Source organism: Primulina tabacum, chromosome 12, assembly GCF_025594145.1.
Source record: "Primulina tabacum isolate GXHZ01 chromosome 12, ASM2559414v2, whole genome shotgun sequence".
Classification (NCBI taxonomy): domain Eukaryota; kingdom Viridiplantae; phylum Streptophyta; class Magnoliopsida; order Lamiales; family Gesneriaceae; genus Primulina; species Primulina tabacum.
In genome coordinates, this window is record NC_134561.1 from 3,563,318 (window position 1) to 3,582,240 (window position 18,923).

Sequence of the window (18,923 nt, forward strand, 5' to 3'; positions counted from 1 at the left end):
CCGATATAGATAGATGAGCCTATAGCAGCAGTTGGGGATGGAGAGATAGACGACTAGAGTGCCTTGGTGACCTTTCTTTAGTACTAGGAGTTTATTTTCCCATTGTTGCTATATTATTTCAGTCATTACGATTTGTTTTCATTCAGTACTATTTGTTTCCATTCAGTATTCCTCTAAATTCAAAAATTAATAAAGTTATGTTTGTCTATTAATTTCAGTTGTTCCAGCATAACTTATTCATTCAAACCTATCGTTATGATTAACAAATTCTTAAAAACGTTTAAATTGTAGGAAATGGCCGGTAGACCTCCAAGGCAAAACCGCAACCCTCGCTACGCTAACAACAACAATGCCAACGAAGGAGGTAATGGACCACCACATGGGTTCAGCCTTAACCAAGCAGACCTAATGGCTATAGCCACGATCGTGGCGACGACACTGGAAGGGTTAGTAAACCCAAACGCCAATCAGCCACCACCACCTCCACCACAGCACGGAGTTAAGTTCCACTACGAATCACTTCGCAAGAACAGGTATCCAACCTTAAGTGGAGCTGCCGGCCCTGAAGTTAGCCAGAGCTGGCTGAAAAGCGTGGAGACTCGGCTGCGACTGTTGGAAGTCCTGGAGGCACTGAAAGCGGACGTGATAGTGCCTTTCCTGGAGGATAAAGCAGGCAAGTGGTGGGAAGCAATCTCGCCAGTCATGACAGCTGCAGGACCAATCACGTGGCAGCGTTTTAGAGAAGCTTTTCTGAAACAGTATTATCCAGCCGAGGTCAGACTTCAGAAAATGAGTGAGTTTGAAAATTTCAGTCAAGCTCCAGATATGTCAGTTGTGGAATACATCTCTCAGTTCAATGCCCTTGGATCATATGCTCCGGCAATCATGACGGATGAAGTGCTGAAATTGCACCGCTTTAAAAAAAAGGTTGAACAGCAGGATCCAATCAGCTCTAGCAGTCTACCAACCTGCCAACTTTTCACTGACATTTGTCGAAGAGAAGGGGAAAATAGGAACAAGCAACCCCTTAGCGGCCAACATTCTCAGGAAAAACCAATGTTCAAGAGGCCCAATCAGTCAGGTGGACCTCCCTCAGGGCAATCCCCCGTCACTAACTATCAATGACTCAAGCCATGTCCAACTTGTGGCTTCAGACATGCCGGGAAATGCCGAAGGGCCAGCGGTGTATGCTTTGGATGTGGAAAATTGGGCCACATAATTGCAGAGTGTCCTACCGCCGCCAACCGACCAGCAGGGCCGAACAGAGGAACTGGGCCAAATGCGGGAGCAGGCCCTAGTAAACCAAAGGAGGACAAACCTAACGCCATAGTCTTTGCCATGACTCAGGAAGAGGCAGACGACGCCAATGAAGTCGTGTCAGGTACCATACTTATTCAGCAAGTGCCTGCTTATGCATTATTTGAGTGTGGTGCTACCCATTCCTTTATGTCTAAAAGATTTGCTAAGAAGCAAGGATGTAAGCCCGAGAATTTAACTGAGCCCTTTCGGATAGCCACACATACAAGTAGGGTCGTTGAAACTCACGAAATTTATAGAGATCGTAAAATCAGTGTCAATAATTGGACTTTTAGCGCCGAATTGATACAGTTGATCATGGTCGACTTCGACATCATCTAAGGGATGGATTGGTTAGCAAGAAACAACGCAATAGTAGATTGTAAGAGAAAGAGAGTCAAACTCCGAACCCCAGATCAGGAAGAAGTTGTGTTCCAAGGTAAATCCAAGGGATGAAAATCGCTGCTCTCCGCATCTAAATCTTGGAAAGTCATGAAATCCGGAGAAGACATCTACCTAGCAATGGTCAGTGAAATAAAGGAAGAAGTCGAGCTGAAACTGGAGGACATCCCGATAGTGAGAGAGTTCCCAGACGTTTTTCCAGAAGAACTCTCGGGGATAGTCCCGAACCGCGAAGTGGAGTTCGAGATCAATCTGGTTTCCGGTGCTGCACCGATCTCTAAAGCACTTTACAGAATGGCACCAGCCAAACTCAAGGAGCTAAAAGAACAAATCCAAGAATTGCTAGATAAGAGGCAAATTCGACCGAGCGTGTCCCCGTGGGGAGCTCCAGTACTCTTCGTGAAGAAGAAAGACGGGAGTATGAGATTGTGCATCAATTATAGAGAACTGAACAAGATCACAATCAAGAATAGGTACCCTCTACCCCAGATAGACGATTTGTTTGATCAGCTTAAAGGCGCCGCCGTCTTTTCTAAACTGGATCTGAGGACATGTTACCACCTGTTGCGTATTTTCACTACCGCAAGTGTACGGTGTCGAGTTTTAGTACTGGTTTGAGTACAGATATCGATACCACGAGGAGTAATTATTTAAAACTGTATATTAATTACCATAATTGACATAGTTCAACTTTATTTAGAGAATTCAAATAGATAGTTGAAAATCAATTCAAAACAAATAACGAATCAAAGAATTCTTAGCACGCAGTAGAAGTTCAATTAGTAGATCAATCTAGAGATATGATTTCGTCTGGTCTCCCCTATGCTAAATTAAAATTGACTAACATATTATTAAATCGCATCATGTTTACTAACCAAAAACTCGCAATTTCCTATTCCATTTTTCAAGTGATAAATAGAACTGTATTACCTATTATTTATTTTAATATGTCTATTCAAAATCACGTAACACGTAATAAATGCAAACAAGGTTCTCTTATGGATTCGTCAGAGTATACGTCTTTTGCACGTTATAAACGTCTAACGATGTGATTTCCACTAACCTAATTTCAATCCCCTCTCTCGAGTGTTAGATCTTAATTATTTGATCAATCGAATTATGGCCAGTGATTCAAAAGCATTAACGACAAAAAATCACAAATAAACACGATGAATTAATTCAATGAAAATTCAAAACGTCAATAACATAGGTTCAACAAAGACTACGTCAATATCTAGAAAATAAATTAGTTCATACTTGAATTTAAATCAATACAAAACCTGTTTGTAATCATTAAAAACGTAAAAGTAAAGAACCAAATTAGAAACGTGTTGAGGAAAGATGAAAGCGCGTCTCCGTGTCCAGATTTAGCGTCTTCTATCTCCATTTTTCGCGTTCCGTCTTCCGTGCTCTTACTTTTGCCCTCCTTTCTCGAGTGATATGTCGGCTGCTCTTCAAAGATTTCGACCCCTTTTTTAAGCCCACGACGAAACCTATTTAATTCTGAATATCGTACCGCGTGCATATGCGCGACCAAGACTCGCGCATATGCGCGCCTCTTTTTGTGCCGAGCTCCTTCTCCTCAAGCGCACATGCGCGCCTCTTTTTGTGCCGAGCTCCTTCTCCTCAAGCGCACATGCGCGCCCTTGCTCCACGCATATGCGCGGAGTCTTCTATTTTGAGCATCGGGAATTTCTTCAAGCGCGCATATGCGCGCCTTGTCCAGCGCATATGCGCGAGGTTCTCTTGTCTTGCCTTATGTATCGCGCGCATATGCGCGCCCTGAGTGGCACATATTGTGGGGACCCGGACGCTAATTCATTTCTTAATCGTCTGTGGGAATAATTAAATCAATTATAATAAACAGGGTCTAAAATTTATTTTTTTTATACAAGTATCAAGTGCGGAACGTAATGGAATTCATTCGAATATATACATCGAAACAAAATACAAGTCTTGTACCATATACAGTCACTTAAAACTAAGGTTTAACAACTACAATTCAAGTGTTCAAACCCTATCTATAATCCAAGTCCGTAGTCTCCACTCTAATCACGATCTCTCTCTTCATCTCCTCGACCATGATCCTGTCCCACCTGTTGTCATGCACACATACAAACACGACAACAGCCGGATAACTCCGGTGAGAAATATATCCCAGTATAAATCAACGATACATGCAATCATATAATCAATATAAAGCATGAAACAGATATCAGTAATATGTATCAAATCTGAAAACAAATTCAATATAAAACTGTCAATCAGACTCGTGACTCTACTTCTCAGACTAGACTCATTCCTAGTCTAGGGATCCCGATTTCCAGACGTTGGCATTCCATATCGAATATCAGTAATAGAAGAAACTCCGATTCTATTCAACATCGATATAACCAAACATCCGGTGTCTTGACCTATTCGTCACAGACTTTGGCATCTCCTCCCAATCACTATTCGGTGACAATGTGCAATGGGTCAGTGACGATTCCATCACTATCAGACCCGTTTGTCACAAGACCAATCGTCTAATACATGCTTTCTATAAATCAATAGAACAAGCAACTCAATCTAAATCAATGCACACAATAACAATAAGTATGTAGTTTAGGGAAACTCAAGTATTTCACACTCGAGTCATTCTCCTGGTTCGGCATTGACTTATATCTTTCTTTAATAGCAGTTCTGACGACGTTCAAGTATGGAATTCGAAGTCTGTCAATACTCAATATGGCAATGACAATATCAAGAAGTATAATATCAATATACTGCTCAAATCAATACCAAATCTGATCAATCTGAATCTAACTCAAAATCAATGGCATAACGGAACAATCTGAATATCCTTGTCAATACAATATCAACAGATATCAATTACCACAACTCATAATCGATAACGGTACAAATCTGATATCACATCTCAATCAAATCAACTCAGAAAATCATAACAATTTCATACGGTATCCGTTCTTCAATCCGGTTTCGATTATACGATGTCTAACATGTCAAGAACATCATATATGAATGATATCCGATTCTGACCATATCATAATTTCAAGACATATCAAAACTTAATAAAACTTACGTCTTGCATGCTGAAGAAACGTGTCTTATTCTCTTGAACTTTGGTCGGCGCTCGGGCGGTTGCAATTTACCGCTCGGGCGCGGAGTGTTCTGTCCAACTCTTTTCTTATTACACATTGGCACTCGGGCGGTCACAGACTACCGCTCGGGCGCCGCATCTTCTGCCCAAAACATGTTCTTGTTGAACATTGGCGCTCGGGCGGTCACAGACTACCGCTCGGGCGCCAATAGTTCTGTCCAAAAATTGCACCCTTCCTATGCTTTGGCCAATCGAGTCTCGAAATAGCCCGTCTATAATTATATCAATTCAAAATCAATAATTTTAGATTAATAGAATGCAAATCTCGGGCATTACACATATGCGCGGGTCTCACTGCCTTCAGTGCTTGGTTTGCTCACACTTCTTCTCCTAAGCGCCATTTTAGTTCATTTTCACGCCTCTGTAGTAACCTTACCTGGATTCCTGCAATCACACCAAAAATAACAAAAACGCATAATTCTGCCCAAGAAAACTAACAATCTAAATGCATTATAAGGGTAATTTAAGTGCACAAATTGCACTTATCACCATTAGTTGAAGGTCAGGGCTGAAGATATCCCCAAAACAGCCTTTCGAACCAGATATGGACATTATGAATTCATAGTGATGCCTTTTGGTCTGATCAACGCACCGGCAGCATTCATGGATCTGATGAACAGAGTATTCAAGCCATTCCTGGATCAGTTCATAGTGGTATTCATCGACGATATCCTCGTCTATTCTCCTGACGAGGTGAGCCATGAAGAGCACCTTCACCTTGCTCTGCAAACCTTAAGAGAGAATAAGCTCTATGTTAAGTTTAGCAAGTGTGAATTCTGGCTAAGGAGCGTGTCATTTCTAGGACACGTGATATCGAAAGAAGGAGTGTCAGTGGATCCAAGGAAAGTAGAGGCAATTACTGAGTGGCCGAGACCTAAGAACGCCACCGACATCAGAAGCTTAATTGGATTGGCAGGTTACTACCGGAAGTTCGTCGAACGGTTCTCCTCGATAGCCGTGCCACTGACGAAGCTCACACAGAAGAATTCTAAATTCATCTGGAGTGAGGATTGCGAGAAGAGTTTCCTGACATTGAAAGAGAAACTCGCGTCCACGTAAGTGTTGATCCTGCCCGCAGAGAATAAAGATTTCACTATTTACAGTGACGCCTCTAAGGAAGGTCTAGGATGCGTACTAATGCAAGAAGAAAGAGTGATCGCCTACGCATCAAGGCACTTGAAACCGCACGAGCAGAACTACCCTACTCATGATCTGGAACTAGCAGCGGTTGTCTTCGCCTTAAAGATTTCGAGACACTACCTCTATGGTACTAAATGTGAAATCTTCACAGACCATCAGAGCCTCAAGTACTTGTTCACCCAAAAGGAGCTGAATATGAGGCAAAGACGATGGATCGAACTTCTGAAGGACTATGACTTGACCATAAGCTACCATCCGGGTAAAGCAAACAAAGTGGCTGATGCGCTAAGTCGGAAGGGCCCAGGCAAGGTAACTCTAGCTTCCCTCTCGGCCCAGCCATATCTGCAAGAGACCGTCAAGTTAAACCAAGATCGAGACCCGGTACTGACCAAACTTAAGGAGCAAGTCAGAGAAGGGAAGTCTCAGGATCATCAGATTGATGACAAGGGAATCTTATGGATGAAAAGAAGACCGTGTTTGCCCGACAGTGACAACCTTCGCTAAGAGATAATGGCAGAGGCGCACAAGTCAAAATTCTCAGTCCATCAAGGCAGTACGAAAATGTACAGGGATATAAAGAGTAATTTCTGGTGGAATGGCATGAAAAGAGATGTAGCTGAATTCGTCTCCAGATGTCAAGTATGCCAGCAGGTCAAAGCAGAACACCAGCGACCTGGAGGATTACTACAACCTCTGGAAATCCCCGAGTGGAAATGGGAGCATATTTCCATGGATTTTTTGGTAGGATTGCAAAAGTCTAGGCAAAGCCACGACGGTATATGGGTGATCGTAGACAGACTCACGAAGACCGCACACTTCCTATCCGTCCGCATGAATTACAATCTCGACAAGTTGGCTTCACTGTACATGGACAACATTGTGAGGCTGCATGGAGTGCCAGTGAGCATCTTATCTGATAGAGATCCAAGGTTTGTCTCGCGCTTTTGGAAGAGCTTTCAAGAGGCCATGGGGACGAAAGTAACCCTAAGTACGGCCTAACATCCTCAAACCGATGGACAAACTGAGAAGACCATACAAACCTTAGAAGATATGCTGTGAGCATGCACCCTGAAATTTAGTAGCAACTGGAGCACTCATCTACCCTTAATTGAGTTTGCTTAACACCACAGCTATCACAGCAACATTGGAATGGCACCATACGAAGCCCTTTATGGAAGGGAATGTCAATCACCACTTTATTGGGACGAAGTAGGAGAGAAGGCCGTGGCGGGACCTGAGCTAGTGCAGATGACCGTGGACAAGGTTAAAATCATTCAGGAACAGCTCAAGGCAGCTCAAGATCGACAGAAGAGCTGGGCAGATCTTAAAAGAAGGCCTGTAGAGTTCAACGTGGGCGAGAAGGCTTATGTGAAAGTCTCGCCTATGAGAGGGGTTGTCCGATTCTGTAAGGCCGGGAAACTGAACCCTCGATATGTTGGACCATTCGAAATCTTGGAAAAGGTGGGCACCCTAGCATGCAGACTGGCACTGCCACCAAGCATGTCAAGAATCCACAACGTGTTCCATGTGTCCCAACTGAGAAGGTACATTCCAAACCCGAGTCACGTGTTGGAGGTAGAACCACTCTTGATCGAAGGAAACTTGGGAGAAGAACTGAAATAAGAAGAGGTCCCCATCAGAATTGTGGACACTAAGGAACAAGTCCTTAGACGACGTATCATTCCCTACGTGACCACAGAGCGAGAAGCAACTTGGGAAGTTGAAGAGAAGATGCGAAAGGAATATCCCTACCTATTTGGAGACCAAGCCAACTCCAGTTCTGAGGACGAAACTTCTCATAAGAAGGAAGGGATGTAAGAACCGATTTTTTTTCAAGGAAGTAATTAATAAGTTGTAAGGAAATTTGTAGAATTTGATTTTTTGTATAAAATAATAATAATAAGATATACACCTTGGGAAATTAATTGTTGGAAATAGTTTTGCCAAGTCAATAATAATACACCAAGGCATGCATATTTTCGAATTTTTGGGGGGAGATATTGCAAGATTTGGGAGGTATCATGCAAGGTTTAGGAGAATGATTGCATGGACATGGACAATTTCGAAATTTTGAGAATTTTGCCTAATATTTGATAGCATACAAGCTTGAGTCAAAGAAGGGAAATAAATCCTTTTCTCCCTTGCACCATATTTCGAACCAATCTCAAGAGTGGGAATCAAGGATTTAAATCTCACGAATTAGGAAGATAGATCATCAGCAATGGCAAGAAAATTGGAGTCAAATATTGTGAGATTTGAGGCAAATTTGGGCATGATTTAGCCACCATAATTAGCTACATTCCCCTCCCCTATAAATACCACATCAAAGCCTAGCACTCCCTACACAAAATTTTCGAAATCCCTAGCTGCAATTCTTGAAAATTCCAGCAGCTATCCTAGCCGAAACCCTGCTGAAAAATCATCCAAAGTTAGCCGGGATCATGAGCCGAAGCTCTGCTCGAACGAGGAACGAGAAGTGATTCAATCCATAGCCGTTCGCCTACATTTTTAGCATTCCAAAACTACGGTAAGTGGGCTTGTTTGTAAAATTAAAATCTCGGTTTTATGCATATGTGATTTTTGGTTTTGGTTTAAAAACACGGTCGAGTACTATCCTGCTTCTATTCCTTTCGTGTATTGGTCATACGGTTTTAAGCACTGTGAGGAGTCGACTGTATATGGGTGGGAATCCCAACCAAGACGTACCCTTACGCGGTGGGGGATATAACCGCTATACGGCCTCGTCCCCTTAGAGGAGTAAAAATTAGGGACTGACGTCAGTAAACCATAGAAAGTAGATGAGTCGCAGTGCTTGATAAATATTATGCATGTGTTATGAAGTATGTATGCAAGTCATGAAAATCTCGAAATTTATGCATGTTGTTTTATTGTGCTCGATATGCCCCCACTTGCAGAGTATTCCCAAATACTCACCCCCCTTACAAGCTTCCAAGATAAGCTTGAAGAAGAACTTGAGGAGGAAGAATCTGAGCAATTCTGGGGATGATGAATGCTCAAGAATTTAGATTAAGTTTAGATTTTATTATGTTATTCAGTTTTACGTTTCCGCATTAAACTCTGTTGTTTTTGAGATTTAGGTTTTGTCAGGACAATGATTATTATCGTTTAAATTATGATTTATAAACTGGTTTCGGTTTACACTGTACTACAAAGGCTTGTTGTTTCGATTGTATGATTGTTAAATAACGCCGATGTCAATCCCGAATCTCGGGGCTTGAGACTTGTGACTAATAAATTAATTCATGCAACAAAATTAGTTTAAAAAATAAATAAATAAATAAAGGTAAAAACTTGTGTGAAACGGTCTCATGGGTCGTATTTTGTGAGACGGATCTCTTATTTGGATCATCTATGAATAAGTATTACTTTTATGCTAAGAGAATATCGGTAGAATTGACATGTCTCACAGATAAAGATTCATTAGACCGTCTCAGAAGAGACCTACTCATAAATAAATAAATGCATCATTTTTCACATCTATTAATAAATTTATTGTCCATGTGTGGATTTATCTGATCAAGTTAGGAATTTAATGTTAAAAAAATGTGGAGGAAAAAAAATCTAATGTGAAAGTATCATTATTGTTTGTTTTGATTCAATTCGAGTTTTAGTTATTGGTGCTAAAATATAGAAAATTCAGAAACTTTGATGGAGAGAAAAGAATATTTTTTAAAACCGAATGTTTGTCGTTTTATCAAAAATTATAGCTGATAAGAACGGTATAACTCAAATATTTTCAATCGTACAACAACTCAAGCATCACATTTCGATTGTTCAACTAGCAAGGACAATTATTACACCACAACAATTTTTCTATCGATAATTACTCTATTTGCAACCAACGATGATCGAACTCGTGATCAGAGGAGTTTCTATTATAGGTTAATGCGTGAAAATTTAAATAGATTAGTTATATTGATTGTTGTGTAGAAGCTAACTATAAATATAAATCAAATATAAAATTTTGTGCTTGTCATAAATAAAAATTAAATCGTTTAATTGATCGACTACATATAATCATTAAGTGAGTTATATATATATATATATGTATATATATATATATATATACATATATATATATAAATCGAGTTTAGCTTTTTTGTATAATTATTGGTGAGGTTATTATTTAAAAATAATAATAATAATAATACTAGAGATAAATAAGTTGAGATTAAATTAAGGATTAAAATAATATGTATATCATAACAGTCGATTTTTCATCAATGCACTTTTTACCATTAAATTTAACCTCCTATACTAAAATACATATGATGTCGAAATCCTAAGAGCATATTACACAGAAAATCTCCAGGAATAGAGAATCATATTTTCGGTCTTAGGTATAACTCGACTGAAAGGACACCCATTGATTCTGAAACATTAACAATGTGTTCCAAGAGAAAAATACAATATGAAACTGATTACAAGAACGATAAGATTAATCAAAATATGATGTTATATATATCATGCCTATTTTAAATTTCATATACCATGTCAAATAAATGAATATATAAACAATAAAACATTTTAGACCACATCATATAAGTCATAAAATTCACACAAATCACATTAACGACATAAATATGAATAAAACAAGATTTATGTGTTATGGCGGTATTTAGCTAAACTGTAACATACATATACCAATCAAATATTCCAAAGATCAACATGAACTTTCAATGTTATCATCTCGACCTATACCATTTAAAATATTCAAAAGACCGAATAAATTCACCAACATTATCTATATCTTAAATAATTCAACTAATATTTTTAAAAACCTTTAAAGTTGAAATATTTTCCCCAAAAATCTCAAGTTGACAAATTATCTTCTAAATCTCAACTAAGTTCCCAAAATATCCTAGTCTAATTATTTACACTATTCGTTCCAAACATTCCAATATGTACAAGATTGAATAACAATATAACATTTCCAAAATTCATATAAAATTCTAAACAACACGATATTTAAATTTCGACAATTTTCTTATCTCGAATATCAATAAACCAATACCAACAATGTCGAACAACCATAATTCCTTCCAAATATCGCACTAAAAATTCGACATTAAATTATAAACTCGTCTACATTAACAATTCAATAAGCAATATAGTGTGATAAATGCGATAAAATTTAATTAAATTCGAAGGGATAAAATCCCCATTATAGGCAACTTGTAAAATCGAGAAATAAGGCTCGAATGTAGCTGGAAATCGATCTATGTGTTGATATCTGTAACTGAAATATTTTCTTGATAATCATATATATTTATCGATAATATCACACCCTATTTGAATTTTAAAACTTTTCTATCTTTTCAACATAGATTTGCAATTTTTAAATCGCTTGATTCACATAAACTACTAAATATTTTATTAATTTAAATTTGAGAAACTGTATTTTTGAGAAACACAAATTTCTCTTTAAATTTATATTAAATTGATAATAGATATTTACCCTTGTTTTTCGATATAATTATCTCCATGCAATCTAAAGATTTTTATAAGATAACAATTATCATTTGAATATAAAATTAGATTATTATTCCAACACACTCCCTATTCCTCTCATTTCTCAACCCTCAACGTTGCTCCTTTCTTTCCTTCTTCAAAAATGAAAACCCTCATTAATTTCGTTCTTCTATATTTTTTATTTAACATCGTTCATGGATCCAACGTTACTTCCGCCGCTGATGGTCGTAAGGTGTGTTAGATTATGTATATATATGTGTAAGGATTAATTTTTTATTAAATTTAGTTTTATAAGCGTCATCTTTAATAATAAAAAATTTTTGGATTGAATATGGATCTAATTAATCATATTTGTTTTTCTTTTTTGTTTGTTTGTTTGTGGTTCGAAGTAAATAATTTTGTTTTCAAGTAATATTCATGATACGTCGTTTCCGATGTGACATGAAAAATTCTATCTATTCGAATATCATTTTTTTTTATATAAATGGGGTTTTTTCAAATTTATGTTATAATGTGTGTTGGAAATTTATCTTAGTGTTTTATTAAAGTTGAAATACTCATAAAAACTGGTTCTCAATTAATTGGTGAAGCCACCGGTAGAATGTCTCAATTAACTATAAATCCATTTTCCCCAACATTCTTCTTCGTGTGTGGTATAATGAATTAAATCGTTTTTTAATAACATTCTTCTAATTTATTTTAAATCGTTTTCCGCTGTTTCGTTAATAAATATTTTTTTGTAAAGAAAATAATAAAAATTATATTTTATTTCACTGTGGATAGAAAATATTACATAAATGTGAATAAATATATACAAATGTGAATCAATGATTTACACTATATTTTTTGTTATTTGTATTCTATTTGTGAATAAATTCGACATATATTTTACACATAGAGTGAATCGCAGATAACACAAAATAGAATTTAAATTTTAAAACACAAGTTATTTGATATGAAAATATTGGTTATAAAATCTAAGGTAAATATACGTTGTTGTTGTTGTGTGTTTTATTTTAAATTTCACTTTTTTCTTCTTATTTATTTTTTCTCTATTTACATGCATTTAGTTAAATTGATTTTCGTTCAAGATAATTTCATATTTTGTCTTGTTTTTCACAGCATTACATAGTTTACATGGGATCTCATTCATTTCCCAGCAGTAAATCTGTGATCTCCTCCAACCATGACTTATTATCCTCAGTTACTGGCAGGTAAAAAATTTATAATAATTAAATACAAATATTATCCACAAGTGCTATATATATCAAGGTCGATTTCATGTAATATTTTTTTCATGAATGTGCTCGTGAGTCATATCAGTACACGGTGTAAATACAACACTTATGCATAAAAGTTAATAATAATTAATCTTGTTATATGGTATAGAATATAGATACAATAGTACTATGTATATCATATTAAATGTCTTTTAATTTTTTAAAAAATCTTTTATCACTGATGAACTTGCAGCACTTCCATAGAGGCACAAAAGGCTATAATCTACCACTATCACAGGAGTTTCAGAGGGTTTTCGGCAATGCTTACTCCGGAAGAAGCCCATAAAATCTCTTGTAAATGATCTAATTCTGTAGAATATTATTTAATTCAATATATAACTATGGAGCTTATTTAAAAATGCAGATCAAGAGTCAGTTGTATCAGTGTTCGAGAATCAAAATGGACATCTTGAAACTTCGAGGTCGTGGGATTTCGTCGGGGCTGCTGCTCAAAGCGTATTCACTGTTCAATCCGAGCAAAAAGACTTGGATGTCATCGTCGGTCATTTGGATAGTGGTACGTACCTAGTAATTCTTTCTTTCTTTTGAAACTTTTTATATATGAATAATTAATCAAGATCAGGTGTATTTATTTGTTGATAAACTACTCATTTTACATTTTAGATAGTATATTTGTCATTATATGATATAAAATAGTTTGAATTTGTTTGATTAACTTGAATATTTTCCATAATATAATATATTTTAAATTTTTTCAATGGACAGGGATATGGCCCGAATCACCAAGTTTTCGGGCGGATGGATTTGGTCCGGCTCCTGCTAGATGGAAAGGCCACTGCCCCGATGAACCCCAGTGCAATAAGTCGGTCACAATCCACTTGCTTCAATTCAAAAAAAGAAAAAGGAAAAAAAAAACATTTTTTAATATCATATGCTTCACTCTCTCTTGAAATTTGATGAATTAATGGTTGGGTTTTTATGTATTTTTGAAACAAAGTTAGGATATATATATATATATATATATATATATTTGACAGACAGAGTTATATTTTCGAATATATATATGTATTGTAAACTTTGCAATTCAATCATGCAGCAAAGTGATCGGCTACCGTTGGTACTCCCGTGGGTTCGAGCAAGAGAACGGGCCGATTGTGTCGTATGGCGGCCGCCACTATTTCTCAGCCCGGGATGACTTCGGCCACGGCACACACACGGCCTCAACAGTCGCTGGGATGCCCATCGGCCTCAGCATGAAAGGAATGGGCGGTGACAAGGTCATTCGTGGTGGCGCTCCTGGTGCACGCCTCGCTGTCTACAAGGTTTGCTGGTTCAACAGGTCAGTGGAAACACTCTCTCTTAGAAAGCTTTTACATACTTCAATATTTAGATTATATTATATGTATTGGCTATTAAAAGAAAAGTTAGGGCGTCGCCATATAGTCTTGTTCGAGTTTTTATTTCATTACTTTTCTTGATCATTGAGCTATTGCAACAGATGTACCTGCTCAGACTTGCTCAAAGCTTTTGATGATGCCATCGCTGATGGTGTCGACATAGTGACATTTTCGATCGGTGGATTCGTGCGGCATAATCGTCCGGGATTCATGAGTGATTGCATTTCAATTGGTACGTTGCATGCGTTTGAAAAAGGAATTCTTTTTTCTTCTAGTGCCGGAAATAGTAGAGAACCGGAGACTGTGGACGATGCCGCACCATGGATGCTGACGGTTGCAGCCACTTCTACCGATAGGGAGCTCGTTGCCACCGTCGAGTTGGGAAACTCAGAGACCTTGAGGGTATGGCCTTCACATTTTCCATTTATTGACTTAAAAATGGTAATTTCAATAATGCAGGGAATGAAAATTTATACGTAAAGTAATTGGCTTATATATATTGTATTTTTTCTCCTTTAATTGGTCAATATTGTATTTTTTTTTTTTTTTTTTGCTAGGATTCATGATTCTCATGTCACTTCAACTAAATAAGAGCTAAGTATGCAAAAAAAAAAAAATCCAATTATGACCGTAAAATCATTTTTTGATTAATTAAAGTACCAAAACCTATCTACACCTAATTATTATTAGGCAAAAACTTGTTTGAGACGGCCTCACGTGTCGTATTTTGTGAGACTGGTCTCTTATTTGGGTCATCAATAAAAAAATATTATTTTTTATGCTAATAGTATTACTTTCTATTGTGAATATCGGTAGGGTTGTCACACAAGAGATCTACTCTTATTATTATCAGTTTTAGACTTTTTTCAATGTATGTAGTTGGGATTTAATTAAATTTCTTCTACTATCTTGTTAGGATCAAATTCTTTAAATCTAATTCAAATACATAATGAAATTCTTGTTTTTGAAGGGGCAAGGTTTCAACTACTACGATATGAATGGATATAATGAACTAGTTTATGGAAGAAATGCAGCAAAATATTGGAGATGGGCAGACAGTGCAAGGTACATGCAACATTATACAATCAGAAACTATATTTTTTTTATATCATATATATGTTTGTCTCTCTACGATTTTGATCATTTAATCAATTAAATAAATTTTAATCTTAGTGCATTAACTTGTTACTTGTTTTTTTTCTCTATCCTTGTTTTTTATTTGTTTTGTATTTTCATTTTTCTTTAGTAATTTTGGTCATTTTGTTTGTAATTTTAGTCCTCATTCCCACGGTGTATTGACTTGGAAATACTAAAAGGATTAAAGTTTCAAAACAAAGGACTAATTTGAAAAATATAGTATTAAGACTCAATTTTGATAATACACAGATCCAAAGACAAACATACACGAAGAATATTACAATTTTTTCTTACATTACTATCAATCAATTTTCTAATATCTAACTAGCTCATTCAATTGTATCTCACATCTCAATGAAAAATTTTCAGTTTCTGCAAAGAGGGTACACTTGACCCCAGAGTTGTTTGGGGAAAAATTGTGGTGTGCATCAAGGATTCTTGGAACGACAAAACGTTGCCGAAATCCGACATTGTGCGCGAGAATGGAGGCATTGGAGTGATCGTCGTTGATCCATATTCAAGCAACGATATGAGTTTGAACTTTATGATACCAACAACTGTGATAGGCGTGGAGGATGCAAGAAAGCTGGATGCATACATGAGAAGTACAAGGTAAAATGGATAATTTAATCCATACATATAAAAATATACACACCAAAAATTTATTGTAATGAGATTGTCAACTTACTTTACAAACAAGGTAGTTTTATCTATTTTTAATAAGGAATTTAGCCTATATACTAGTTTATAGGGAATTTATCCTAATTATCTTGGTAGTTTGGTTGCAAAATGATAATTTTGGACATGATTCAGCCGCCCTTTTGCTTATATTCGGCGGCACGAGGCTCAGATCAACCAACAACCTGCCCCGAAGATGGCCGTGTTTTCTTCCCGAGGACCTGGATCTGCCCTAGACATCATCAAAGTACGATTTTTTTTTCATTTTTCTTATAAGACGGACTACGAATATATTCGATATTTTGCCAATGAATAATTTTTTTGTGTTATGCAATTATCAATATATCTATAGTTTTTGGTAACTACATATTTTTATAAACATCGATGATAAATTCAAATTATTATCACTACACAGCCGGATGTAGCAGCTCCAGGGCTTAACATTTTAGCAAGCTGGCCTACATGGAATCATGAAGATCCGGGCCGTCCATGGTTTGGCTTCGATTCCGGAACTTCCATGTCTGCCCCTCATGCTGCGGCCATAGGTGCAACCTTGAAAGGAATTCATCCCAACTTCAGTCCAGCTGCTATAAAATCAGCCATCATGACGACAGGTAAGCTTCATATATATGTTCCATTCGTAATTTCCTTTTCGATATTACATTTGTTGCATTATATAGTAAGATAAGATGTACTTAATTTGTAACATACATAATATATTAATTATTTGATAAAAGAAATTTTTTGAATCTTATCTTGTAATATAACTTAATAGTATTACAACAATTTTACGAAAAATATATTATATTATTCAAATTTGGTCAGATTGGTTGATCGGTGTTAGGACACTAATAGTGGAGGAAGCATTATAGCTTTACATTCACCATTTTTTAAAATGAAAAATGGAATATAATTTTTTTTAAATTAAAATTTTTTGTATTAAAATGTATAATTAATTTTATTTTAAAATTCACTTGCTCTTTTAATTTTAACAAAACAACTTTGTTAGAAAAAATGAAATATATGGCAGTTTTTACTTAAAACTAAGATTTAAGCTATAAACATGGTTTAGAGATTTCTAACTAAGCTTTTGTCTAAGCATATAAACACTAGAAGATTGGTTATAATCATATGCGTGCATTATGTATTATTTTGAACAAGCATTCACGTATACAAATTTAATATTTCGGCATCCAAACTTTGATTTATCTAGAATAAACTGAATGAAATATGTGTATGAATTTGTGACAGCCTCACATCTGGATAACACTGGAGGACCAATTCAATCTGATAATGGAAAGGCCACCCCGTTCGACATGGGATCAGGAAACATAAACCCCAACAATGCTCTCAATCCTGGCCTTATTTACGACTACAACATGAATGACATGATTGCATATTTATGCAATATTGCCAATTCCAAGACTATTGGAAACATACTTAGAGCCAGAGTCACATGTCCTTCGCCTGGAATTCCCTCATACAATCTGAATTACCCTTCCATTTTTGTTTCCAATTTACATCGACCAGTTAAAGTTACACGAACCACTACTTACGTAGGCAATGAAGGGGATCCGAAATCCTTCCATGTAAAGGTCGAAAATCCAGAAGGGGTTTTGCTGGAAGTCGAACCAAGTGTTCTTGATTTTTCTGATGGTAAAAACACTGCAACTTACATAGTGAACGTGGTTCCGAACAGCGGATCAGGAAAATATGTGTTTGGAAGTATTACGTGGTCCAATGATGTGCATTCGGTGCGGAGTCCAGTAGCAATTCGAGTTTCTTGAAAGTGAGACTTAAGTTAGATTTAATAATTGGACACCGAATAATATTATTGTTAATAATATTTTATATTTTTATTATTTTTTTGGGTAGGCTTTCTTCCTCCTCCTTTAGATTATTGGTTCCTTCTATAATTTTTTTTTATTTTATAATTTAATGCATTTTATATTATGTAAGTATTTAATATGATTATTTAGTTGTTATATAAATAAATATTCTTTTGGTTATATTAACATGTGTATTCGATTAGATAGCGATGGTTTCGGGTATTACCCAATTAGCTAAATTTAAAATCTTAAATAAATATTAAAATAAATATTTTTTAAAAAAAGAAAGACCCGTGGTGAACAATAGATCTATAATTGGGATATTTTAGTATGTTTCGATTAAAATTTTAATAGAATCAATAATAATTTAACATATTTTTTTTGTTTAAAAAGCTAAAAACTTAAATGCTTACAAATGTAATGAAGTACCCTATTTATACTACTCATATCATGAATAAATGGTTATGATCAATGCAATCGTATGATGAAAACTAAGTCTCCAAAATCATCCAAAAATATCTTTGAAAATGTTCTAAAATATATATGGGAGAACTTTCTAGAAATATATTAAAATTTATGTATTGTAAAAAAAAAAAACTAAAAATAAGATACATGTATCTTCAAATAATTCTTAAGAAATTCAACCTATATTTTAAATATGAAGAAATTGAATTAAATTTGAAGGGAAACTTGCAAAATCGAGAAATAAAGGTGGAATGTAGCTGGAAATCGATCTAAAAATTAAGCTTCAATGCTGGAAGCCAAAATGATCTAGAAATGACATCAACGTCGTATGGTGGTCGCGAAGCAGAGGTTCTCGGAACACGGCTGAACTCGTCGGGGATGGGTGAGGTTTGAGTGAAACTTGCTCCTAAACTCGACTACTACCTCCCCTCTGTCGGAAAACACCAAAGTAGCCAAGAAATCGGCCGAAGATAGCAGCATGCAGTCGAGGCCGCGACAGATGAGCCTCAATTATTTAATTGAAATTTTATATTTGGTAGTAAAGTTCAATCAATTCGGTTTGCCGAAATTTTTTTGGTCAATTCGACTTTAGAAAGATCGGCTCGATTTTAATCGAACGTTAATCCTGTCGAGGAAAGAGGTCGAGAGCTATATTCCATGTAAACTTTGTAGGCTAAATGATGTC

The 18,923-nt window shown here is 36.2% G+C and overlaps 2 protein-coding genes across 2 annotated transcripts; both read left to right on the plus strand.

Annotated features, from left to right (window-relative positions):
* The first annotated feature begins 294 nt into the window (after positions 1 to 294).
* LOC142520150 (uncharacterized) lies at positions 295 to 5,917 on the plus strand. The gene is made up of 3 exons (XM_075623150.1): positions 295 to 1,081; positions 1,226 to 1,477; positions 5,511 to 5,917. The coding sequence occupies exons 1-3, from the start codon at positions 295 to 297 to the stop codon at positions 5,915 to 5,917; spliced, it is 1,446 nt and encodes a 481-aa protein (XP_075479265.1).
* A 5,682-nt stretch (positions 5,918 to 11,599) lies between these two features.
* Positions 11,600 to 17,777, plus strand: LOC142521080 (subtilisin-like serine-protease S). Its single transcript, XM_075624272.1, has 12 exons — positions 11,600 to 11,723; positions 12,614 to 12,705; positions 12,965 to 13,065; positions 13,136 to 13,288; positions 13,498 to 13,594; positions 13,829 to 14,071; positions 14,231 to 14,531; positions 15,100 to 15,194; positions 15,636 to 15,878; positions 16,080 to 16,191; positions 16,360 to 16,558; positions 17,196 to 17,777. Exons 1-12 carry the CDS (start codon positions 11,634 to 11,636, stop codon positions 17,729 to 17,731), a joined length of 2,262 nt encoding a protein of 753 aa, XP_075480387.1. The 5' UTR covers positions 11,600 to 11,633; the 3' UTR covers positions 17,732 to 17,777.
* Positions 17,778 to 18,923: the final 1,146 nt, after the last annotated feature.